Source organism: Perna viridis, chromosome 7 (genome assembly GCF_037379345.1).
Source record: "Perna viridis isolate PV_CMFRI_1.1 ecotype Kerala chromosome 7, ASM3737934v1, whole genome shotgun sequence".
Taxonomy (NCBI): Eukaryota; Metazoa; Mollusca; class Bivalvia; order Mytilida; family Mytilidae; genus Perna; species Perna viridis.
Window position 1 is genome coordinate 6,660,235 of NC_142451.1, and position 27,481 is coordinate 6,687,715.

General features: G+C 33.5%; 2 protein-coding genes across 4 annotated transcripts in view; both read left to right on the forward strand.

The window, feature by feature from the left end:
• The first annotated feature begins 631 nt into the window (after positions 1 to 631).
• On the forward strand, positions 632 to 13,880 carry LOC148611110 (uncharacterized). 3 transcript variants are annotated; one of them, XR_015924053.1, is made up of 10 exons: positions 632 to 746; positions 6,385 to 6,501; positions 7,044 to 7,186; positions 8,114 to 8,227; positions 8,910 to 9,020; positions 9,328 to 9,480; positions 10,614 to 10,822; positions 11,308 to 11,481; positions 12,743 to 12,859; positions 13,578 to 13,714. XR_015924053.1 is itself a non-coding variant. In XM_088591262.1 (9 exons), exons 2-9 carry the CDS (start codon positions 6,389 to 6,391, stop codon positions 13,740 to 13,742), a joined length of 1,182 nt encoding a protein of 393 aa, XP_088447388.1. In that variant the 5' UTR covers positions 632 to 746; positions 6,385 to 6,388; the 3' UTR covers positions 13,743 to 13,880. The 3 variants fall into 3 exon arrangements, 2 of the variants coding, with proteins under 2 accessions (XP_088447388.1, XP_088447389.1); XM_088591262.1 differs by lacking the exon at positions 12,743 to 12,859 and having other exon boundaries at positions 13,578 to 13,880; XM_088591263.1 differs by lacking the exons at positions 632 to 746; positions 12,743 to 12,859 and adding an exon at positions 1,184 to 1,202 and having other exon boundaries at positions 13,578 to 13,880.
• Positions 13,881 to 14,362: 482 nt separating this feature from the next.
• Positions 14,363 to 27,481, forward strand: part of LOC148611111 (uncharacterized) — a 36,280-nt gene continuing 23,161 nt past the window's right edge. The window contains exon 1 of the mRNA XM_088591261.1: positions 14,363 to 16,669. The gene's annotated coding sequence lies outside the window, so the exon portion shown is untranslated. The remainder of the gene's footprint in view (positions 16,670 to 27,481) is intronic.

Consider the following 27,481-nt stretch of genomic DNA (forward strand, 5'->3'; position numbering starts at 1 on the left):
TTTTCAAATATAAATGATGAGGGATTTTGATTGGATGCTGGATAATTAATTAGATTAACTCACTTCTTTGGTTCCAGATAATATTCTAAGTGATTGATTATTCAATGATCTATAAACTTGATTGATTAATGAATGATTGATAAAACTGATTGATTAATGAATGATTGATAAACCTGATTGATTAATCAATAATTTATTAACTTGGTCGCTTTGCCTCATTACCTAATATCACTGATTCAACTTCCTTTGTTTGTTAAATATATAAAATATATAAACCGAAACATGTCTTGGTGAAGACAGATCTGTTTGTATGACATATATATTAACTTTTTTCTTCACTGGTAAAACGAATTTCACACTTACTCAAACCTTATATACTTAATTTAAAATTCTTCTAATAGTATATCAATAAAATGGTAATGGACCGGGTACATCAACCCTTGTATTTAATAGGCATCAGAGATCAATGTTTGATACATATACATTTAATAGCAAACTGTAATATTTACATAAAACATCAAACCGATAACTTATTTGAACTTACTTAAACTTTATAACGATAACATCTATGACTATAACTATGTATTTATAAACTTGATATAGATTTATAAACGTACAATTTGTAAACATTGTTATCATGCCATTTTATGGGTATACACAATTTTTGTAAATACACATTTAACCATACGATACACGTTTGTAAACTGTAATGTAATAGAGTCAATATTTTGAACTATTTCCACAAGGTAAGATGCTTACATGCTATACAAAGATGAAAGAGTAATCAAGGGAACCAAGGTAATAGCGGTAATCAAAAGAATGTAATCCAGGGACAAAGAACAGACATGGAAAACAGACACACACAACAAAAATTATAAAGTAACTAAAATCATACATTCAAAGTAACAAAAGTAAATGAGCAACTCGGACTCCACTAAAAACTGGGAGCATGGACCAGGTGCACCGGTAGGGTAAGGTCCTCTGTTTTTCTAGTACCACCGGCGGAGTTGCTCATAAAAAGTCAAGTCCGTGGTAGACAAACGAGGAAAGGCAAACCATGACCCGTTAAATAAATCAGTTTTCATGGTGCTGATGGATACATCATAACGATCCACGAGTTCATGATGACGACCATAAAACTTCTGTAGTGATGACTTCAATCTTGTAGCAACATGACCCTGTTCCAGAAGCCTATTTGAAAGGTTGGTAAATGGATTACATTTATTTCTAGTTGAACATTTGATTCTCTCCTGTTGAAAGCTCCTTCAGTCTCTTCTGCAACCATGTAAACCCACTTTAACACAGCTAAATTAAAAAAAGATATTTCCATACATTAAGAAATATATGTGATAGATTTACTCAAGTTAATATGCATTGAAACAGGAACAGTAGCATCTGAGTTGAAAATAGATGTAGTTTATGTACAATCGCAATAACAATTCCGGTCGTATATTGGTATGACACTGCCGTTTATGTCGTCGTCATCGCCATTGTTCGTAGACGATTGGTCTTCGTGCAAAAACTTGAATGTTGGTTGATTAATCTCTATATGATTTCATAAAAAGGTTTCAAAATACAAACGGAAGGTTGGTATTGATTTTGGGAGTTATGGTTTTAACCGTAATTTTTTTAAGGGGCTTACAAGGGGACAAAACAAGTATATAATTTAACTATATAACTCTAGCAACAGCAAAGAGATGTCTATGTCACCCAATATTATATACCACAATGGTCAAAATGGGTGTTTCTTTGGTGGTTAAGATTTGTACATTTTGGAAATTAGGGGTCAAAAAGGGGACCAGAAACATTTTCCTAATAACCAGACAATAACACGGTGTCATACGAGTACAGGAAGACTTTGATTGATTTGGGGTGGAGAATAGAGCCTTTCTGGAATGAAGGACCGAAAAAGTGCCTGAAGTCTGGACTTAAAGTTGGTGTTTGATGAACTGCAAAGGTTAAAAAGAAATAAAATGTATAGAAAGCATCATAGTTGAAAAAAGGAGATAATTTTATACTATTTGACATACATATGGTATATACATTACATTAGAACAAAATATTCAGTGGGATGAAGGTCACTTTGTGCTACCTGTATCATAGGATTTGCCTAATTTGTACATAGACAGCCTAATAATGTAATAACTGATTATGCGGAATTAGTGTACCAGTAACTATTACATGTATTTCACATACTTTAAACAATCAAAGACAGAAGGAATGTCTCGCCGTTCTGAATCATCTCATTTCATATATGATTTATGATGAGGTTCGAGCTGTATGTTTTTGTCGTTCTTCTGTTGTTTTTCCTTTTTTCCTTTTTCTTGTTTCTTGGTGCTTTTTTTATTCTTTGTTCTTCGAGTGTTGGTGCATACAAACAACGTTTCATGGCTGGATTGCAAAATGTACCACCAAACCTCTTTCAAAACTTCTAACTTCTATACTCACAACTGTCGCCCCGTGCAGGTCCGGGTATTAAAAGAATATGACTGCAGCAGCGCTAAGCTTGTAAAAGGCGACTAAATAGTGCTCAGAACCCTAGCCGGGGGCTAGGGCGCTCTGCCCACAGAGCAACTGGGATGTATGCCCAGGTGGTGGAATGGGGTACCCCTGGTGTGTTACATGCTGGGGTTGTCAGGCTATAATACGGAAAACCTGACGGCAAACCATAGTGGTTCACCGTGTTGGGAAATATGCCACGTTCCTCGCACGTTCAAGAACACTACTGTGTTACTCTCCCGGAGTAGGACCCATAGGGCTCCGCCACAGGAGGCTAAATTGCTCGACCCTACCCATCTCTCCCTATTTCCAGTGGCAATCAAGGTTTGTCGACCCCGTTGTCCTTGTGTCCCATCCCTTTTTTCATTTCATCATAATTTCATGTTCATTTTATCATCAATTTCATGTTCATCGTCTTAATATAGCTGAAATATTGCTGCTCGGACGTTAAACCCCAACAAACAAACAAAACAAACTCACAACTGTCAAAGAGGGTCTACAGTCCTACCACAACACTTGTTACTCCCGTAGTGGTATTAAGTCAATGTGGATCCTGAAAAATTCGAAAGATCTTTTGGAGATAATCAGTTCAAGACTATTATCTGAATATAATACCATTAAAACCTATGATTTTTCAACACTGTATACTTCTATTCCCCATACTCAGTTAAAATCCCGGCTTAAAAACATTATACATCGCTGTTTTTTCCAAAAAAGATGGTACACCTAGATACAAATATATAGTTCTTGGTAGAGATTCCTCATACTTTGTAAGAAATAATTCCAAATCATCTTCCAAATATACAGAGGAAGATGTTTACAAAATGCTGGAATTTTTAATTGACAACATATTTGTCCAGTGTGGTGGACGTGTTTTTCAACAAACGGTCGGCATTCCAATGAGAACCAATTTTGCTCCTTTACTTGCTGACCTATTCCTTCACTCTTATGAGGCTGACTTTATAGCTGATCTGATCAGAAAGAAAGAATAGCGTTTGGCTAGATCCTTCAATCTCAGTTTCCGCTATATAGATGACGTATTATCTTTAAACGATCCTAATTTCGGGGATTTGATACATCTACCCAAAAGAACTTGCGATAAAGGATACTACAGACACTGTGAAGTCAGCCTCATATCTTGACCTACACTTAGAAATCGATAGTAAAGGAAAACTATTGACCAAACTTTACGACAAACGTGATGACTTTTCATTCAGAATTGTCAACTTTCCTTTCATCTGAGGCAACATCCCTTCGGCTCCTGCGTGTGGAGTGTTCATATCACAACTCATACGTTATGCCAGAGCTTGCCGAAACTACGCAGACTTTTTGTATCGTGCTAGAACTCTAACAAATAGACTTCTGGAACAGGGTTATGTTGCTACAAGATTGAAGTCATCACTACAGAAGTTTTATGGTCGTTATCATGAAATCGTGGATCGTTATGGTGTATCCATCAGCACCATGAAAACTGATTTATTCAACGGGCGGGCCATAATTTTCTTTCCCTCGTTTGTCTACCCCGGACTTGACTTTTTATGAGCAACTCGGCGAGTGTTTCTAGAAAAGCAGAGGACGCTTACCTTACCGGTGCACCTGGTCCATGCTCCCAGTTTTTAGATTCCGAGTTGTTCATTTACTTTTGTTACTTTGTATGTATGATTTTAGTTACTTTATGTTCTTTGTTGTGTATGTCTGTTTTCCATGTCTGTTTTTTGTCCCTGGATTATATTCTTTTGATTACCGCTATAACATTGGTTCCCTTGATTACTCTTTGGTCCTCCTGCTTTTGTTTTCTGCGTCTGTTTTTCTCATTCGGAATTACTATTCATTCGAAATGTTCTATGCACTACATTGGCCAATGAGATGTAACTCGGTGGGTTCTTTTAGAAAAGCAGAGGACGCTCACCCTATCGGTGCATTTGGCCCATGCTCATAGTTTTTTTTGTGACGTCCTTGTTGTTCATCTAATTTTGTGACTTTGTAGACACCATCTTTGTTATTTTTTTGTTCTTTGTTATGTGTGTCTGTTTTCCATGCTATGTCTTTGTCCTTGGATTATATTCTTTTGATTTCCGCTAGAATCTTTGTTCCCTCAATTATTCTTTCATAAAACAAAAGGGACCTTAATTAAAGTTTACGATTCGCTAAACGTTAGGCAAGTCACGTCTCGTGCGCACGTTGCTTTTGTTCATGTTATTGGCTTACTACGTTTCCGAGATATTGCAACTTTTTATATTTTAACTTTTTACTCACTATTTGGCTGCCGTTTAAACATTACTTTAAACGTTTTTTTTTGAGTTTTGAAAAGTTTATGTCCAGATTGTATAGGTTATGTGTGCAAAGTTTCGTAGAAATCATCTTTACGGTTCTTTAAATAGTTGTCCAGACACATTTATCAATAGGGAAACAGAATATAACAGAAAAATATACTAATTTAAATTCACCTTTCGCGAACCGTGGGGCATGTTACCTCCCGTGCGTAGATTGCCTCGAAACCTCCTCAAAAATTAGATTGACCTTTCATTTTCAACCAAAAAATAAGTTTCATTTAAAAAAGTACGTGTAAAAATTTTACTGGGGTTCTGAGAATTTAGACGACAATTTTATTAATATATGTACTACAATTCCGAAAACGTTTATTGTAATACGCCCGCTTAACACAAATATTGAAGGACAACATAAATACAAACATATCACAACACAGTCATTAAATATTGTAACACGAGCGTGGCTCGCCAGCCGACAGTAGCGGTCCCGCTCGGTTGACACTTCTTTTATTTACTCTCTCATTTGTCAGGGTCATTATGATAAGCAAAATACTCAATAACAAGGAAAACAACTTTATTCTGGTCCACAAGTTTCCATAGCACCATATGTGGTAACATACGTAGTCATTAATAACAAGTACATTAAACAATGCATATCATTTGGATTCTCAGTGTGGTGGGGGATACCTGCCTGGAATTATAACGCCTTACACATATTTCTTATTATAACTTAAATTATAATACATGTATCTATACAACTGGTATTAACCTTTCAAGGTGCACAGTTTTTTTGGTATATTTAACTTCGAACACTGTCTATATAACTTCTGAATATTTTGGCAAGTGTATTGGGTTAGCAGCTTCTGAGAAGTACTCTGCGAGTTATCCGCCATTACTCTGAGATTCTCTGTATTTATATATTCTGAAATCTCCTGACAGCCAATAGTAAGCAAGAGTTGGATTCAGAATCTCCTGATAGCCAAACAACTTTACAATAAATGACAAGAAATGTCCTTAGGTCTCAGGAATTCTGACAAAAATCCTGATGTCCCTTATAATATAGTTAGAGACAATAAATTTGCCTGATGAGTTGTGATCAAAACGTACACGTTTCGCATCAGTAAGAGTGTATGACACACAAATTACGTGATTTAGGTAAAATAACAAGTTATTGAAATGAAATGATTTCCTTTATAACGAACTATGAAATGTTATTTTAGTTAAAAAAAATGGCAAATAACGTACATGTGAGTACCCATCCCTAACACATCAATGGATAATTTTGAACCTAATATTCAATTTCTTTTTCTACAGGTTTTTTTCTAAAATAAAGTTTATTAATTAGTCGTTGTTATTTTTTCTGTTGTTAGTTAACCGGTTTATTAAAATATATTACAAAATACGAGTTATGTGTAAGTTGAAATGATGGTTTTAACTTTAAAAAAAACCTCAGATGCAGCAGCGAGGAGGTCAGAGAAATAGTGAGATAGTGTGATATATGTAAGACTCAAATATCCTACCTTTTTGTAGATACAATATTTGACCTTCAAATTTAATGTGCTTGTGAATTATTTTGGCCTTCTTTTTGTTGTACTGAAATGTTGTTTTATTCAAGAGTGATGGAGTTTGGAAAAGAAATAAGAAAGGAGTTTGCATTGGCAGAAGATATAGTTTTCATTAATCACGGAGCATATGGCGCCGTTCCGCGCTGCGTTAAAGACGCACAGAAACGGTATGTCATTTTATGACACAATATCGGCTATTTAACATATTTATTTTCACTCTTTCAAAATACTTACAACCTAATGTAAATATTCCTGAAAAAAAAAAAATAGATAAAAAATAGAATAAATTATATGGCCCAATGACCCCTATTACTGTAAAGATAGTTCATGGATACCTTGGTCTTAACTATGTTGGATTCATGTCCCATTTTATGTGTGAAAATATGTTTTTTAAATTGTTATATTTACTATAATTTAAAGCTGTTACCTTCTTCATTTTCATGCGGTCACTTGTATAATTGAAGTTTGTCTTATAACGCAGATGTTTTCGAACAAAATAATGTTACTCTATTGAAACATTTAAAATGTGATTTACCATTTTGCCCCGTTTAAATGTACAAGTGCCACAACTGTCAGACAAGAACTATAATTGTTTGATGAAGATTTTGCTTCTCTCTCATCGTCATAATGTTTTTTGTAAGTGTATATGACCAGTTGTTGTCTCGCTAAGCATAAGTGCGTTACTATATGAAATTGCTGCATCTTACAGACTTATTGATGAGATGGACAGAAATCCTGACCTCTGGTTCCGTAAGACAAAGAAAATAAAGATTGACGAAGCCAGATACTGCATTGCAGAGTTCATTAATTCAGATCCCGACGATGTTGTGTTCGTGGTGAATACAACAACAGGTGTAGTGCTAGTTTAAAATTTCAATGTAATAGTTTAAGAGCAAACTTTTCATGAGTTTATAAATACGATGTGTGCTCAATATACTATTTGCAGTTATCAAATATTTTCAGTTAATAATTTGTACGTGCAGAATTCATTTACTTTTCTTAAAAGTAAACTTGGTTATGAAGTCCTCTGGGGGGGGGGTGGTGGGTGGGGGGGGGGTGACAATGAGATAATGGGAAAAGGAAGTTCAAAACTATTCTTCAGGTGGTGTAATGAATGTCAAAACTATTCTTAAGGGGGTGAATAGGTAATGGGGACCAAAACTATTTGTAGGGGATGACTTTGTAATGTGTCTCAAAACTATTCTACAGGAGTTGACTCGATAATGAAGACCAACACTATTCGTCAATTGTTTCGCAATGGACCAAAACTATTCTTCGGGGGGGGGGGTGGTGGTGACTCTGTAATGGAATGTCAAAACTATTCTTAAGGGGGGACTCAGTGATGAAGTCCATTTTTCTATTTTGTAAAATTTTCAGATGTGTAACCTCAAAACTAAGGTCCTTATCTTTTCAGGTGTGTAACCCCAATACTAAAGTCCGTATTTTTAGATGGGTTACCTCAAAACTAACGTCCATATTTTTAGGTGTGTTACATCAAAACTAAGGTCCTTATTGTTTCAGGTGTGTTGCCTCAATACTAAAGTCAGTATTGTTTCAGGTGGGTTACCTCGATACTAAGGTCCATATTTTTCAGGTGTAACTTCAATACTTAAATCCATATTTCTTCAGGTGTGTTACCTCAATACTAAAGTCCATATTTTTCAGGTGATTTACTTCAAAACGAAGGTCCATGTGTTTTTAGGTATTTTACCTCAATACTAAAGTCCATAATTTTTCAGTTGCGTAACCTCAATACTAAAGTCTATATTTTCTTTTCAGGAGTTAACTCGGTAATGAAGTCAATAGCTTTCAATACAGATGATATTATCCTGTATACTGATAATACATACGATGCTGTAAAGAATACGTGTACAAAATCGTCACTTATACCAGGTTAAGACATATATTATAAAGCATTTGCTTGGTAATAAGCGTAAAAGATATTGGAACATTTCAAATAATCAAGTACATAGCCAGAGTGAATATACATGGCTTTCCCTGTTAGCGCGACCCATCGAATTACAGATTATCAATTTCTGGTAAGAGTGTAGCTACAATACTACAATAATGCGTCATCATATTTAACGATTTACTGTATATTGATCAGATGGTTTCTGAGAGGAGGAGCTAGGGCATTCCTCATTCAGCTTTGCTTACTGTTTTTTTGCTTTAGTTTGTTATAACTTTATAATACTCTTTAATATGTGTGATATATACCATTGTCAGTTAGTTAGGCGATAGTTTTTACGTGAAGTAAAAGAATAGAGGATACTCAAAACTTTTGCATATAAACAATAATGAAAGATACTAGCTCTTGAATCGCCTGAAATTGGTTTTCATATTAATATTTTCTTCCCTGGGAAACTTTAATATAATGCCTTTTGATACTGTAGAAATATGATCAATTGTTCGAAAGTAAGATTATATTTGCTGTTATTTGCTATTATATTTTGCTTATATTATCTCTCGACAGACGACTACGTTGATCATCAAGTTATCGTTCGCTTTTGAATAAGACTAAATTATTTGTTTGTTTGTTTGTTTGTTTATGTTCGTTTCGTTGTTGATTTTCTAGGTGTGCGAGCCGAATTCCTTACAATAAAATTTCCTATCAAAACTGAAGACGACGTGGTAGAGATGTATAGACAATATTTTACAAAGAACAAAGTAAAAGTAGCAGTTTTTGGTAATGAAATTACGTCAAGTCAATTGGTATAATAAATGATTGCTTCGATTGTGTTGTAACTGCATTGGCAAATTGTAACATATGCATCTTTTTTACAGCATGATCAAAGTTAAAATTGTTTACCAAATTAAACATATTGCCACGTTTAGAAATCGAAATAGCATACGTTATTATTATTGATAGAATATTCAAGCTAACTATGCATATTTTAAACAGCTTTTTATTAAACTTTGTTAAGTTTGTAATGTAATCATATTTTGTTAGCATTTTTTTCTTTGATACAAAACAAAATGTTATTTTATTTCAGATCATATATCTAGTTCGTCTGCAATAAAGTGGCCTATTGAAAAATTGGTACCATTATGTAAAGAATATGGTGTATTATCATTAATAGATGGGGCACATGCACCTGGTCAGATACCACTAAATATGAAAGAGCTTGACCCAGACTTTTATAGCGGTAATTTTCAAATTACTACGGCATACATTCATGGTTTTGATTGTTTTAACATGTTGAGATCATTTTAATTTTAATAATCCCTCTAAACAAAAAATATAATAGTAATTAACTACACATCTATACAACTTACAATCCATTTTCCTTCCCCCTAGCTAGATTCCTCTTAAAAAATTCCGCTGAACTTCTAATTGATGTTAGCCAACTGAAAATATATATATTTTAGACCTTGAAACATTTAAAGTATTGTTTGGAATTGAACTGGATATTGTTTAACATTTCCCTTATTCAGATGAAATAACCGTACATCTATTCTTAATCCCCATCTGTATCCCCAATACACCCCATAGAATTGAAACTTAATCTGTCTTAAAGATTGTCGTTTGTAATTGTTTTAATTGTTAAGTATTTTATTCTGCAAAATCGCCAAAAATAATTTGAACTAAGTAATGAAAATGAGAGAAACCGCAATGAAAAAGTGTTAAGATTATACTTTTGAGTTTAGAGTTAAACACAAGTTGAACGCCGCAATAAATCATTGTACATTTTTTACCAACAAGTTAACTGACATATCAAGACATCAATCATAGTGGATTCCGTCACTTTAGCATCACCACATTGCTGTTTTCAGATTATATCTTATCTTTATGTGGAATTCAATTACAGAATATATGTATTGTGTTAAAAATGAAACGTTCAGCGGCATAGCAACCTTTCATTATCCAGAAAGATATGTAAAATATTAGTTACTGTCGATTTTGATGCTGACAATATCATGAATATCTTGACGAGCGCGTGAGCACGTGTGCATCAAATCCGAAAGTGATTATTACACTGTTTATAGGTAATCTGACAATTGCATTTTAAATCATTTTTAAGACAAACAGATTGAGTAATGCGACTTTATACTATCGGTGTGTGACATTTTCATTTAAAAATCTGATGGAGGTGGATATTTCACATACGAGAGATAAGTATCTGTCAACAAGATCAAAGGAACAATGTACAAATTACCAATGTTTCAGAAAACTTATTTTGTAGTGTTATGAAAATCTCAAAAGATTTCTGTCTATTGTGTTGTAATCAATGTACTCATTTAGTTTAACTTTGTATTATTTTAATTGTTTGTGTCAAAGGAAATCTCCATAAATGGTTGTTTTGTCCACGAGGATGTGCTATATTGTATGTGAAAAGAAGACATCAAATTTGGGTAGAACCTGCAATTACTGGTCATGGTTACAAAGCTTCCTTTCAGAAGGACTTTTATAATCAAGCTACACGTGATGAGACTCCATTCTGTGTTGTACCAGAAGCCGTCAAGTTCTACAAAGAGTTAGGAGGATATGTACGTATTTTTGTGAAATATCTGTCTGGTTTAGGCTTAGATAATTGTGATATAGCTGTACGTTAGTGAAGGACAAAAGAATTTGACAAATCTGTGCTTAGTGTGCCTAAACTTTTAAATCATGCGCTTAAGAACTATTTAGTCTTAAATCATTCTGATATAATTTGTATTAAGTCTGAAAACATGGCAAAATTTACGCACCACAAAATTGCATGATTACTGACCATTTATATAGCTTCAAGGCACTAGATAGAACCAATCGTTTTAATAGGTACATTTTTTCAACTCACTATCTCTCTCATTGAAACTGTACATAGTGTTTTGGATGGTATATGACATTTAAAATTATTTCATTAAGACTTCAGTTGGTATTATTTGTTTGTATAAATAGTAAAGGTCTGTACCTTATCTTGCGTTTAACTAAGAATGAATGTTTAAGATTATATGGGAAATCTGTATAAGTAATATATGTTTTTTCAATGAAGGAAAAAATGAGATCATACATTGAATGTATATTGAAAGAAGCGACTGACCTTATGACATCAACTTGGGGAACGGAAATGTTGCCAATTCCGAAATCAATGGAAGCTCCCTTTATGAAAATGGTGCAACTTCCTAAGATGGACTTAATCGGTGATGAAACTAAAGCCTTAAGTCGGGTATGTGTAGATATCACATCAATTTCAATGTAAGGTTTGTCGCTATGGTTCAGCGCAGGTAAGACTCTATACCCTTTTAAACCATAAATGACTTTAAAACTCGGAGCCGTTTAGAGCCTTTCCGCAAAATGAGCGGCATATAAGAAAATATGTGTTCCTTTTTCTGCTCATTTGTTCATGATTCTTAAAGTTCGTGCGAAATTTAGCATTTTTAGCTCACCTGGGCAAAGGCTATGTGAGCTATTGCCATCATTAGGCGTCCGTCGCAGTCGTCATCCGTCGTCGTTAACAATTTTTCAAAACTCTTCTTCTCTAACACTACTCGACCACCTAGAACCAAACTTGGTATGAATGTTTCTTGGGGTATCCTGCATAGAACTAATGTGGGGCTTTTTGATCTGTTGACAAACATGGCCGTTGTTGATAAAAATAGAACATAGGGGTCAGACAGTAGTTTTTTGCATATATCTCCAAAACCGTTAGGTTAAACCAAATTCTGACATGGGGAAAAGTATTCAGCATGATGGAATCTATCAGTGCTTTTCGTTTTAATCTGACAAGCCATGTTGGAGTTATTCCCATTTTCGACGTTTTTTCCCTATTTTTAATGTTATTTCTTTCAAAAATCTTCTCCTCAGACACTATTTGACCAACTGGAACCAAACTTTGTATGAAAGTTTCTTGGTATATCCTGCATAGAACTGATATGGGGTTTTGTGATTCGTCAAAAACACATGGCTGCCATGACTAAAATGGAAAATAGGGGGTCAGACAGTAGTTTTTCTCATATATCTCAAAAACCGTTACGTTAAGGGAAATCCTGGCAGTGTAAAAGTCTTTAACATGATGAGATCTATCAGTGGTCAAATGATCGTTTTACTCTGATAAGCCATGTTGGAGTTATTGCCCTTTTTCACCTATTTTATTTTGCTAATTTGAATGTTATTTCCTTAAAAAATCTCCTCTGACACTACTTGACCAAATTGAATTAAACTTGGTATAAATGTTCCTTGGAGTATCCTACTTATATGAATCTGAGGATTTTTGATTCGTTGAAAAACATGGCCACCGTTACTAAAAATAGAACATAGGGGTCAGACAGTAGTATTTTGCAGATTATCTCCAAAACTGTTAGGTTTGGCTAATTTTTTTTTTTGATTGCTGAAATGATCCTTATTATAAGGCCTACAAAAGTACGACTCCTTGTAAGAGTTATTGTCATTGAAAAGTGAAAAAAATTCTGTTTTTTTTTAATTTTCAGCAATTATCTGGAAAACTCTGATAGATAGATTAACACTTTCAATTGCCGAAATGATCCTTATGATAGGCCTACGAATGTTTGCAGGGATAAAACTTGTTGGACGACTCCTTGTTAGAGGTATTTCCCTTGAAATGCAAAAAAAAATGTTTTTGATAGAATGAAACTTTCAATTGATGAAATAATCCTACCAAAGTCTGTGTTGATTCAAAATTGTCGGACAGCTCATTGAAAGACAAACAAATAACAGGTGAGCGAATCAGGCTCCTGGGAGCATGGGAGCTCTTGTTTTGAAAACAGCCAACTGGTACAGAGGTGAGAACTTACTGAACCAAGGACTTAAATATTTCTGGATAGCTTAAATATGCATTTTGCACATTTTTATCTTCACAAGTATGGCATATAATAATGTACGAATGCTCTACCACCCAAAAGCACTATTTCAAACCTAGTTACATCTTTTATTGTTAAGTTTTACTAAATTTCAATTTTGTATACAAAGCACTGCTACTCAATCGCATTTTCTTTGTGCAACCTAATATTCAGTTGGTGTACTATCCCGAGAACTGTTAGTTTTAAAATCCGCATATGAAATGGCTGAAAGATTATGTGAAATGTTACTTGTAAATTCATACATCTTTCAATCTTAAAAGTAATAATTTGAAATAATCTATAATATGGCAGCATTTGTACATCTTCATCCAGTAAACCACCATTTGTCTGTGTATTTTTATTTTGTTTTAGTTCAGTGCTGTTATATGGTATTTACTTCCTTGAAAATGTTTTGGTTTCCATCATGTCTTCATCCAACTTATCAGAATTTGATTTCTTTTTTTAGGATGAACAAAACGCATTGGCGGCAAAAATAATAGAGGAATATGGAATAGTAGCATCTGTGACATTTATTAATGGTAAAGCCTATCACAGACCCAACTGTAACGTTTATAATACGAAAGAGGACTACATCAAGATGGTAGCAGAAATAGAAAAGCGAAGAATTTAAATTATCCCCAATGTATGATACTTAATGACTCGTCAATTTGTGCTTTCTTTTCATGTAAACTTTAAAAATTTAAAGTAAAATTTAAAAATAAGTTGTTATCATATGTTTTCTGCGATCACTCCGTAAACGAGTAGAATTAAATCAAATACGGAGAGGGAATGAATTATTCACTTCGAACAAATTATACCCACACTCAACGAGTTTGTGGTATAACGGAATTACCTATCCATCCGTCAGTTATCCCGTTCGTTGGTCATTGCGTTTGTCATACTGAATTTTGGCCATAAAATGAATGAATGAATAGATTTAAAATTTGTTGCATAGTTTTATACATACTTGTAAGCGATTTTTGTTGTTGTTTATTATTATATTTCTGTACGAGTACGAGTGAAGGGTGGTATGTCTCAATGTTTGCAACATTATGTTTTTCTTGTTATATTGTATATATATTGAAAACAAAACATTCACTTGTACATTTAGTAGAGTGATTCTTTAAATTGGTGTTGACTTCATATAAAATTGAAACCTTTATGCATGCACGCAAAAAAGAAAAGAAATGCGAAAAACTTTTCATGAAACGTTTTAAATTCATACACATGCCTAAAACAGTGGCTTATTCAATATGCGGGTGCTATATGGTTTCTACGAAATACGACAGATAATTAAAAGCATGATTTCTTACCATCACTGGACCGCACAAAACTCTTTTCGTATTAAATGTGTGGAACGATTCCTTTATTTCCTTAATTACAATTCTGTCTTTTACTAGTTCACACTTTATCTGCCTAATGCCGGTTCCTTGTAAGATACTCTATATGAATTTACCTCAGACCGGTTCCGAGTAAGTAACTCCAGCTGATTCAGCCTCAGGTCGGTTCCGTGTAAGCAACTCCAGCTGATTCAGCTTCAGGTCGGTTCCGTGTAAGTTACTCCAGATGATCCAGCCTCAGATCGGTTCCGTGTAAGTTACTCCAGCTGATTCAGCCTCAGGTCGGTTCCGTGTAAGTTAGTACAGCTGATTTGTTCCCGTTCACTTTTTTTGCTCCCGTTTTCTGCCAGAAGGATTATCAATTTGTCACAAATAAAAATTCTGCTGAAAGCTATAAAAATAAACAAAATTGTCAGTTACTTACGCTAATCTAATATGAATAATCATAGCAATTTAATCTATGTAATGAAAATTGTAAATTGTTAAATCATATTGTTGGGTCAGTGAATTTCATAATAATACGAAAGCTGCCATTTGCAATTTTCAAAAAAGAAACTCATCTGTCGTCACGTAATATCGCTTTTTCACACATATCCGGGCTTGCCTTACATTACCTCCATCTTAGTTGAAGAGTTTGTCTGGTTTAAAAGGTTCACACTGCAATAGTATCTAACTCAGGTCGTAACCATTGTCTGAGGATCAAGGATATTATACACTATGAAAACAGGCACATATCTTGACCTATACTTAGAGATTGGTGGTAAAGGAAAACTATTGACCAAACTGTACGACAAACACGATGAGTTTTCATTCCGTTTGTCCACTTTCCTTTCATCTGTAGTAATAACCTTTCATCACCTACGTATGAAGTTTTCATAACACAACTTATACGTTATGCCAGAGCTTGTCGTAACTATGCAGACTTTTTGTGTCGCGTTATACTTCTTACAATAAGGCTTCAGAAACAAGGTTATGTTGATACAAGATTGATGTCATCACACAAAAATTTTATGGTCGTCATCATGTAATCGCGGATCGTTACGATATATCCATCTGCAGCATGATATTCGATTTGTTCACCTTCTCATAGTTTTTCCTTTCCTCTTTCGTCTACTCCGGACTTCTCATTTTTTGAGAAACTCCGCACGTGTTCATAAAAAACATAGGACGCTTATCCTGGTTTATGCTCCCAGTTTTAAGTATTGTCCGAGTATCTCATTTACTCTTGTTGCTTTGTAAGTATTATTTGGTAATTTTATGTTCTTTGTTGTGTGTCAATTTTCCGTGTCTGGTCTTTATCCCTTGATCACATTCTTTTGATACCCGCTAGAACCTTGGTTTTTTATCACTCCTTCATATTTAAGTAGCATCCTTTCTAAAAATAGACTGAAGGTGATTCATGCATGTCAGAAACGCACCACATTCAGTTTTAATTCTTGTTCAGATACAGTTACTGATCATATGACCAGTTTTTCATTTGGTTGTTGCGCTTTTGAAAAATTTTGCATGAAATTAGCACTTTGCAAAGTCATCGTTCTTGATTTGGTTCAATTTGGTCGAATTTAGTGGGAGATAAATGTATGATTTTCTCAATATTTTAGATATGGATACTGAAAGGATTATTGTTATGTAAAAATATACACTTGTACCACATGTAAATAAAAAAAACATCGTTTGTGCGGTGGGTTTTTCTACATCATAAATCACTTTACCATTTCACCATTGACAGTGTCTGAATTTTATATGGACTGGTACATCAGATGTCTATACAACAAACTCCCAAGAATATCCTTTACCTTCAGTACAAAATTATCACATAATGTTTATACCAGTGTATTTGTGCAGTTGCATTAATGGCATTATGGTGGTACATGTGATGTCTTACATTTCTGTTTTAATGAACGGATGTACTACCGTTTTTTTTTAATTTGCTTAACTGTGATATTGTGTTTAGCTATTCTACTTTATCTAGAACAATCTATATCACATGTTTAAAATCGGATTTTTTTTTAAAGGAAATTAATAGAATGTTTTTAACAAAACAAGCTAATCGTTTCTAAAAATAATAGATATATATTGTAATATACCAACTTCCCCAGCAACTGGCAATCATTAAGGTGTGCTTAAGTTAGTAGACACTTTTCTTCTAACTTCTTAGTGTTCCATCGTTGCCTGAGAGGCTGGCTTTTGGATCAAGACTATTAGATACGCTGCTAAAGTAAGTTTTTGTTTCCGATTTTCAGGTCTTTTTGTGAAATATCATGCTTCTGACACAAGAATTATAGACGATGTAATTCATCATATAATCTCTATGTCTTCTGTTTCGTTTTGTCTACTAATTTTACCAACTTTGCTCGTTGGCAATTCTGGGCTACCGGTTTAAAAAGCAATATACTGGAAATAGTTTAAGTGAATAAAAGTAAGGTGTTTAGCGCTATTTTTTGGATACACCTATTATTTCCATCAGAAATGTCTACACAAAGCCATTGCGGTTGTTTTCATCTTTCAGATGTTTGCTTTGATGCTCTATTGACTTTTCTTCTTTGATTATTCTTTTTGACTATTTACTACAGTTTGTGCGTAACATTTTGATCATTTTACACTAAATTGAAAAGAGTACTAGTAAAGAACAAAATTTGTCAACAAACTAATTCCGTGCACGAATTAATTTCCAGGCATTCCCGGCACGAGAGATTTATTTTTGCTTATTATTGATAACTGATTGATTAATTTATTTAGTATATTTTAGTTATTTAAATATAAAAAAATATATATATTATTTTCAAATATATTTTAAGTGTTCTGATCGGCTGATTGAAATTGAATATCAAGTGTGAAGTCAAAGAAAGTTAATGCAACAAGGGAAAGCGGTTGATGTTATAGCGAGAGAAAGTGCGGGAATAAAATTACAGATTTACTTCACATGTGAATTACCGATTTAATTAAACGGAACCATTCGAGTATTCATTGACATCTATATAATGCACTTCGGTTATCTCTTTATTTTGATTGATGCTGATGAATAACCGCTTAGCACCCGCATATTGAATAAGTCACTGTTTTAGGCATGTGTATAAATTTAAAACGTTTCATAAAAAGTTTTTCATCGAACACGACTGTCCGTGAACTGCATAACTGGCGTCTTGCTAAAAAGCTGAACATTTCGTTTTTGCCCTTCCGGAAAATCTGAGTGAGTGGTTTTCTACTTATTTATGTTTTATTTTATTTTACACTCCTTTTATTGTTTAATATTAAATGAGTTGCTTGTTTGTCGTATGTTATTTTCTTTATGTATTTGTCCACGAAAATGACTGTCCTTATTTAATACTTCGGCATTTCTGACAATTCTTACATTGTAAATGCAAATATGTCCACTATGTTATTGTAAAAAAAAACTATTAATATTAAAAACCTTATGTTGTAAAGAAACCAATAGTATATATGTTTAACATGGCTTAAATAAAGGAATACGACACTGTAAAACTGATATGCATTTTTCCCTACTATTGGTTGGTTGTCATTATTATATTCCTTTATTCGGCGTTCCAATGGGAATAAATTGTGCTCCTTTACTTGCTGACCTATTCTTCACTCTTATGAGGCTGACTTTATAGGTGATCTGATCAGAAAGAAAGAATATCGTTTGGCTAGATCCTTCAATCTCAGTTTCCGCTATATCGAAGACGTATTTTGCGTTTAATCAGACATTTTTGACCGATTAAACTCAATTTAGGTTTAATCAGATGTTTTTGGACTGATAAACTTATTTGGCGTTTTTCAGACGTTTTTGGATTGACTAAATTCATTTTGCGTTTTATTCTGACATTTTAAGACTGACTAAACGTATTTTGCGTTTAACCAGACATGTTTGGACTGTCTTAACTTATTTTGCGTTTAATCATATAGACTGGTTTATTCGAATACATTTTTTTTTTGTCTAATCTAAGTGTTTAAACCTTGTCGACGGGTTTATCTCGTATTAGCTGTTTTCATAGAGAAGGGGTTCCCTTCTACTTTTGGACAATTGTGTTGGTTTTGTGTAAAATGAAGGCTAAATGATCTTATAAAAGCGTGGAACCTTTTTATAAAAAAAATCTCTAGCTTGAAACTTTCCCTTTCTAAAATTTCGGATCCGTCTCTAGTTTTATTCGTTTTGCCATATTCGGCAGTGAATCTTTAAGTCTGCATTTAGGAAGTTGATACTTCATCGCCACAAATTATTTTCAAGAGTTTGGTTAAATGTCACAGTCGACCTTTTTTTACGTTTACTTTGCGCAATTACTCACTGTCAATAGTGAACATCGTTGCAATGAGAGAGATTTATCGATGCAAGTTCTGGATAATCAAATACATATATGAAAAACAAATCCAGACGGTGCATATTTGATAAAAGGATGAGGGTCAATGAGGCCTTATTCTGCCGACGTGAATAGTTGCGGAAATTTATCCTTAATTTAGAATGAAACTCAATAAATATGTAGGGTATTTTTTTCCAATTTGATGTATACAGTTTGTAATTTAGAAGCAAAGTTTGAAAAAAAAGAATGCACAAAAACCGTATGGAAGTCTGTATAGTAAATAATATAACAGTTTGTGTATTCTTTTGCAACTTGTTTTATAATGAAATCCAGCATTTAGTAAAAAAACTATTGAAACTGAATAGGATAATACCTTACCATCCGGGAAACCCTAATAACATTTTAGCACACTGAGTAGATATGAGAAGTCGTAGAACTTTTATCGTTTATATTCTCTATCTTATGTCTAATAGTGATAATTTTGTTAAATATGAATAAAGTCTGAAATATTGTATAATACATAAGATGACGACTGCTGTGAACATGCATATATGTGGGTAGGTGGACTAACTTTGAACAGAGTTACCGTCCCTTACCTGAGAATTCATGGTTTATTTTTACTGTTTTTTTTTTTTTTTTAATTCAAGCATATAAACTTGTTTTTATAAGTATATGCTTTCTTTGTGTAGATAAAATTACGTTACTGGAATTTAATGTATATAATGCATTTTTATAAGTTCCCTTTCGTTATCAGTATGTACCCACAATAACGTTTAAAAATGCGAACACTTGCCATTCCGTATTTTTATCTGAACAGTTACATGTATCCGACGAATTACTTTGTTACTCCGTTTAATAAATGAAGTGCTTGGATGTACTTGTAAATTCTCAGCGGTCATGTGTAAATACGTACATGTTGCCTTCTGAAAGTATTTGACAGACATATCATATGTGCAGAGCGGTGTCGTGCTTACATTTCTTAGCAGTACAGCAATTACGGTGTTTTCGAATCTCTTCATAAAAAGTTTACGCCTTGTTTTGTGTCAAACAGACTTGTACTTCAGTTTTTAATAAGTACTGTCTGTCCCAGGGATAGTGATTTTCCCACTGTCTTGAACTGTGAATTCCTGTCAAATTACTCTTCAAGAACTATAAAATACTATTATTGTTTGGTACAGTTCATGGCAGTATATAACAGTCCTTACCCTCCGATTGTTATGAACTGTCTATCACTTAAACAGTCGAAGACAGGAAAAGATAGTCTTTACCTGTATTGTATATTCCTTTGAAGGACTGTCATGGATCATTATAGGCGTTAACAATATATCATCGACTATAATGAACTGTACCGAATTGCCGCAGTTCATAAAAGTCGGCGACAATATTTCCTACGCTTATTATGTACTGTCCCTTACTGTAAGAAGTCGTTATAGGTAGTTGCGATTTTAGAGTAGTCTACAATGAACTGTCGTGGTTTTTAACAGATCATTATAGGTAATGACAATTTGTGTTGATCCATCATGAACTGTATTACCCCGTTACAGGTCATGAAAGGCGATGACAATATTCTCTTGATCTGTTGTGCACTGTCGTCGCTTGTTACAAACCTGGACAGATTTTAGCAATTTTATTAGACCTGTAATAGTCTGAAAACGATTTGTAACAGAAATTCTTCGAAATTAATAGGTGTAACATAAATCTTTCTCCTCCCCCTCCAGCTAGTTGTCAATTACGCCTCCGCACCTGAAAATTGAACATGGTACTTGCATGTGATTCAAACAACACGTGCAGTGGGTGCCATTAATAATACACAATTCGCTTCATCCTTTAACTGAACTTGAAACTTATAATTAACAGTAATTAAATGAAAGTATGATTGTAGTACATAGATTTCTGTAAATCCCTCTATATCAGTTATATTGACCTCAGCTACGCTTCGGACCATCGTATTTGTCTTCACGAATGTCCTTATATTCTGCCATTTGACCCTCAGTGTAATTTTAAAACTAACATCAAATATAAATAAATATAAACTTGCTGTTCAACTAGTAACTAATGCATCGGAAATCGCAATCCTACCGAAGTTTTTTTATTATTTCCTATCCTCCTATCAGTTTGTCACGCTGACAAGTTTGTTATGGAATCAATTTCATATAAAAAAAAGTTTATTCTTTTCATAACAACTTAAACAATGATACCTTGGAAAAATTTATCAGAAATGAAACCTTTACAGGTACAATGTGAAGTATACGATTATATGTGATGGTCCTTGAAGGATCGAAACGGAATGATATTCCTCTTAGGAACTTGTCAGCGTGACAATGTGTCTTGTGTCTTATAAGTTTGACAGGGACGAGTTTTTTTTTGTTTTTTTTTATTGACACGCACAGAGTATATCAAGCGTAGTACTAGAGGGCCAAAAAAAAAATACAGAAACGGTCAAAATGTTCTGCACATACACTGAATTTACTGAACAAAAATATGTTTAGTATTATTCAGTGATTAAGTGCAAATTCAGTGCGTGTTACTCAAATCGTGTTCTGAGTTTTTGTTTTAATTTCAATAACATAATTATTTTGTTTCATGTTGCACAATGTAAAGTCCTACATGTACACCTGTCTGTCAATCCCCAGCCGACACCGGTGTCACGGATGGCCGAACCATGAAAAGATAAACAGAAGCCGCGCACCCACGCTATCTTTTATTGTAGCTAAAGTGTCCTTTGAAATTAATTTCTATGACAAAGTAAGTCTGATACACAAATTGTTGGTATTTATCGATATTCAAACAGACAAATGTAAAGTGTACGTGATAGATACATGTATATTGTCTCGGGTAGAGGGGGTCATGAATTATCATTTATAATAAACATTGCAAAATCATATATATGCACCACCGAGTTTTTTATTAAGAATTATTGAATATGAAATTGTTTGATTCAAAGTCCTGGTCTAATATCAGAAGTACTTTTGTTTTTGTTTTATTCATTTAATGATCTAAAATTTGGTTGCACCGATGCGGTAAGTACTGTATATTACTTATATGATATAAAGATCTATTCTTATATTTATACCAATGAGGCCTCAATTCATTTTTTACTTAATATATAAAAAAATCCTCTATATACACAGCGCATGTAGCTTATTGAGAACATACTTATTTCGATTATAAATGACATATATTTGTATTGAAAACTTAGAAGGATATTTATTTCATCAAAGTCCTGTGTGTTAAAAATGACCTGTAATTATTTTAATAAAAAAAAATATGTGATGGGAGCCATCTACCGCGCCTTTTTTCAACGTTTGTATAATATGCCCTGCTACGGTAACACAACTAAAGCTAATTACCGTGACCCTTTCCGGTGACGCTTTACAGACTCCTGCATCATGTGTATGCTACTTTTTTTCTAAAGAACCAGTTAGTTTTGCATCGGGACATATTTTTCTTTCTTTCTTTTTTTTTCTTTCTTTCTGTATTTGTACAATGTAACCGCTGTCGCCACTTGCCAAAGCATAATTACAAAGAAATTAACAAGCATTTATATTTCAAGTTACATATATACAAAAAAAGTCAAGCATGCAATATTTTTTTAAAGTTAGCATTGAGTCATATACCTAGCTGGACTTGACAGCAATTTTGATGGAAATATCTTGTGATAGTAAAGCAAAACTCAAAAGAGAACCTATTGGGAATATATTCCAGGACCCTATGAATAATTAATAAAAGCCTCCGTAATTAAATACGCATATACAAATACGTTCACTATACGTCATTGACAACTGATTACCTCTAATTCAGATAAAGTCTATTTTGATAAGACGTTCCCTTTTCATTTTATTCACCGAAATACTAGTAGCAGGTAAAATCTGTCTATACCAGGCTATATAGGGATATAAGCGTCGACACTGAATTAATAAGACGGTGGCATTTTCATTGAACGTATCCTAAGACGTGTGAAATACCACATGTATATACAACTGAACCACGTACACTCTCAAAGGCGTATTGGGGGCTGGTGTTTCCCCGCTTAGGTCAGAATAATTTAGTTGATTATATAGAAAGACAGAACCAACACCTATCTTAGGCCAGTCAGGGACCCCCTCTTTTAAGAATCTCTGGACCTGCCTCCATGATGCGTGCCAATTTCATCCATGGATGGACGTATAACCACATAGTGGTTTCATGGTAGAAAAGTTAATAATCTAAGCTGTTAGGTATAAAATTAAGCCACACACGTGTCAACTACATCCTGTTTATTGTAACATTATTGTATCCGTTAGACAGAAGGGCATTTCATCACATCATGGGTCGTGACCACGAGGCTTTGGTGTATACTGGTAATTGATGCATGCAGTGATTATCAGCGTAAGTTTGGAAGCGGTGTCATTTGTTTATTTTTAGGTACATTCTTGGTGAGTTTGAATTGTTCGTTAGAATAACAACATTAATGTACTTGTACATGTATCAACCGTAACTATCAGTGGCCGTTCATGTCAAAATAGGGATATTTCTATCGGCTTACTTTTAACAAGTACCGGCTTACTTTTCAAAAGTATCGGCTTACTTGTTAAAAGTATCGGCATACTTATCAAAAGTATCGGCGTACTTTTCAAAAGTAAGCCGATACAAAAACTTTATGCATAGTGAAAAAAGTATCGGCATACTTTTCAAAAGTATCGGCTTACTTTTCAAAAGTAACGGCTTACATTTTGTTTTAGATATTAACCAATCCAATGTTCCGTTACATCTGAGCATTTTCTCACCTAAACCACGCGATAGCTTGAACGCCAGGGATCTGCCTATAAACCAAGTCTGTCCCATCAGGAGGTCATTAATGATTCCTAGTGAAGACTTTAAAATTAGTAGCGTTTCCTTTTATTAAATAAACAATCTCTCTATATATTGTACATAAAATCGCTTGCCCACTTTGGGCATGTGACAGTTAAAAATTCAGCTATAAATAATTAAAAAGATCAAATTAAAGAAGCAAGGGCAAACAATAAACAATTAATTGTATAATTATGAATCAGTCAAGTAAGGCTGACATGTAATAATTAACTCATTTTATTAGTAGCAATAAGGGCTATAATAATTGGTGCCTACATGTATGATGTATTGCATTAATTCAATTAACCATAATGGTATAAAATGTTGTCTCCTTTATTGAATCTATTATCCTGTTTATATCCTTATCCAAAAGTCTTAACATAGTCACCGCAAATTTCTTCTTTCTCTGAAAACCAACACAAATGATCTATGTGAGGCTTTCGTTCAAATTCAAGTAGCAGAGATGACGACGATAGGAGTTTAAAGACCTGTATATACCCCAGTGACTCTGTATGGTCGACCCTTTATCCCGCTTTGATATTGTAATTTATAGTTTAAATATATTATATAATTTAGAAGATTGAAATTGATAACCTAACAAAATAAACAAAGAAAAAAATATGTATACTAATGAAACTATAACGAACTAAGAGATAATACAAAATATACAAAAATCATAAAAAAGTTAAAGAAAAATAAATGTTTAACGTACGAGGAAAAGCAAGACCAGGTGCAGTAAACCAAGTGAGAAATTTGGAAAAAAAAATACGCCAACGGTTGATAGGGGGTCGTTTTGGGAAAGAAAAATATAAACTGTAGATGCGCGTTATTGATATGGAAAGAAATAAAAATAAAACCAAAGTATAAGACCAGGGGGTTTGTGGAACGAAAAATTAAAAGTCCATAGGTAATGGACTGCTTGTAATTTTAAAGTTTGCTTAATATGTGTATGCAGTTTTAATGACAGAATGTGTGTGTGTTTTAATGGTGTTCAAAGCTGTGATGTGCAATGCAGTTTTGAGCTTGAGTAATATGCCAAAAGTGTGTACAGAATGTCTTGTATCGGTCATCTTTAATCTTAACTCTCGCATAGAAGAAAGGGCGCGTTTAATTATGGGTTCACACCTTTGATACGATCGATTTGATTGGCTACACATCTCTGTAAACTCTGTCAAAAGTATCGGCATACTTTTGAAAAGTAAGCCGATACTTATGAAAAGTATGCCGTTACTTTTTTCACTATGCATAAAGTTTTTGTATCGGCTTACTTTTGAAAAGTATGCCGATACTTTTGATAAGTATGCCGATACTTTTGATAAGTATGCCGATACTTTTGACAAGTAAGCCGATACTTTTGAAAAGTAAGCCGGTACTTGTTGAAAGTAAGCCGATAGAAATATCCCTATTTTGACATGAACGGCCACTGATACGTAACACACACGCGTGCATAAATGCACTCTCTCTGACTTCTGGTGCACAGAGGGAACATGACCACTATTACTAAACTTAAAGATGTATTTGATTTATAATAATATATTACTAATATCATGAATATTAGCAATTTTGGAATATTTATTATTAAATTATAATATATTATAATTCAAATGAAACTGAAGACAAATGTTTGGTATCTTTAAAATTGTAAGGGAAATTGTTAATTATATTTGATTTCAAATGGGTATCCAAAAATCACTCAAATGTCTCATCCAAAAAAGGGGGGGAATTGACTGTCTACAGGTAGGCACCCTTTATGTGGTAGCACCGACACGAGTCGGACAATCTGCGCAGTGATAGCGTCTGAAGGCTCGGGAAAGTTTCCAGGTTTTTTTTTTTATTTTACAAAGAATATTAAAAAAGGTATTACAAAAAATATCTAAATACAGTTTTGAAAAATTGGTTCTGGATTAAAAGAAATAAAGTAATAAACTCGAGAACATAAAAAGAAGATAAAAGTTGCATAAACAAATTAATGATGGGTCATATATTTCAGTTTTTTCAACATCATCGAAATCAGTAGTGGCACTTTAAATAACTAATTTGCCTGAATTAAAAAAAAGTTTTGAATATCATTATGTTTTACTTGTTTTAGTCCGAGCAGAATTTAACTTTACTTGTCGAAAAAGGGGGTATTTGTAAATGTAAATTTTTCTATCCGTACACGTATAGATCAAACGATCAATTTAGGAAAATACTCACCTAAATGCATTTACACATTAGCAAAAGTAAACTTTGCACTGTGACCAAATGAATAATAATAGGATAATTAATTAGAAAGAGTGAATAACTAAAATATTATCACGATCGTCGAATAACGCTTAGATTTAATGAGTGCGCGGAACTTGTTCCGTGCACGAGTTAAATCCTCGAGCGTTCTTGACGCGAGTGATCATAATATGGATATTCACGAGAACCAATTGATTATCCTATTTATAATACAGGTTTTCTACATTATTTATTGATATTTTCAACATGAATTTTAAATTCTGTGATTGGAGAATAGATATCAAATTTGTGACGTTTTGGAAGGAGAAAGTCAGAGAGTGAAATTACCGAATTTATTTAATTTTTATGAATTATCGAATTTCATTACACTGGGAACATTTGATAAAACACTGCTATCTGTATAATAAAATGGAGATTTTGCACCCGTGTGTAAATTTACATTCATACACATGTGCAAATTTTGTCATGAGAACATGGTGTATTCAAACCTTTTGTGTGAGGAAACCCACATTAATAACATTACCCTCAAACGCTCAAGTTAGTATGCATGGATACTTGGTTTTTAAATATTGCACAAGTAGCTTAAATGCACACTAAAAATTCCAATAAAAGAATTTTTCAAGTTGAAGGATCCAAAACGCCAAAAGGATAACTTGTTGGCTAGGCTATATTTGTACTAGCCTACATATGAAAATTACCCTTTTTATGAAAAACTCGTCACATTGCCACATGAAAAATACAAGCCTGAAATGAGTAGGTATGTTGAATACATCGATAATTTAAGTACTAGAACACAATATATCTATTGTACACCGATTATATGCCAAAATTAACATTTTAGTTCATGTTCAGGTATTTTTTATCATGGGTAGGGGGCAATTTCCCTCCTAATTTGACTTGAAAAGGTTCAAATATTTATTACTTGGGGTTATTTTGAAGCTAAGACATTGTATTAGTAAACCGTATCACACAAAAGCTTGTTTAAACTATGGTATTCTGAAAAAAGGACAATATCGGATGATATAGTTGAAAATTATAAAATTCTGAAAATTCCCTTTTTTCCGATCGTTTAGTAATGTCACCCCAAAAGAAAAGTCTATGCGCCTGAATTGTGATCAGATATGTAAGGTACATCATTATCTTAATTATGAATGCCTAAAATATGAGTTCTACAATGTCAGTATGCTGTGAATGAGAATTCTGTTTGATACTAAGACCAGTTTTCTAGGGGTAGGGGGTAATATTTTTTAATATTTTTTGAAAATCTTTTTCTGAAAATTGTCGTGGTTTATTTATGTCGAAAATTAAATTATTTATCGAATGATGACAAATTTGTGACGTTTAAGTGGAGCAATAACTTATAAAGTTGAATTTATGTGACTTTTGACCGAAAAATCGAAAATCCCATTTTTCTCTTTTTTGATAAATTCTGACTACGAAAATCGTCAAAAATCATCAAAAGAACCCCAGAATTATAAATTGTGATAAAACTAAACAGAAAATACAAAATAAGCTTATTTTGTACTGAAGCATAAATATTCAAGGGGTTTTGACATTGAAAAATATGTCAATTTACGCGGTTTTTCGGCGAGGTAGGGGTACATTTTTTTCATTTTACAGCAAAACCCCAAGTGTTACCTCAACTTTCTTGATACCATTGCAAAGCTGAGACAATGGGC

Excerpts from the sequence above, each read along its gene's own strand:
- LOC148611110 (XM_088591262.1), top strand. The coding sequence starts at position 6,389 with ATGGAGTTTGGAAAAGAAATAAGAAAGGAGTTTGCATTGGCAGAAGAT. Across the intron at positions 9,021-9,327 it reads AGTAAAAGTAGCAGTTTTTG|ATCATATATCTAGTTCGTCT; the intron begins GTAATGAAATTA and ends ATTTTATTTCAG. Across the intron at positions 11,482-13,577 it reads AAACTAAAGCCTTAAGTCGG|GATGAACAAAACGCATTGGC; the intron begins GTATGTGTAGAT and ends TTCTTTTTTTAG.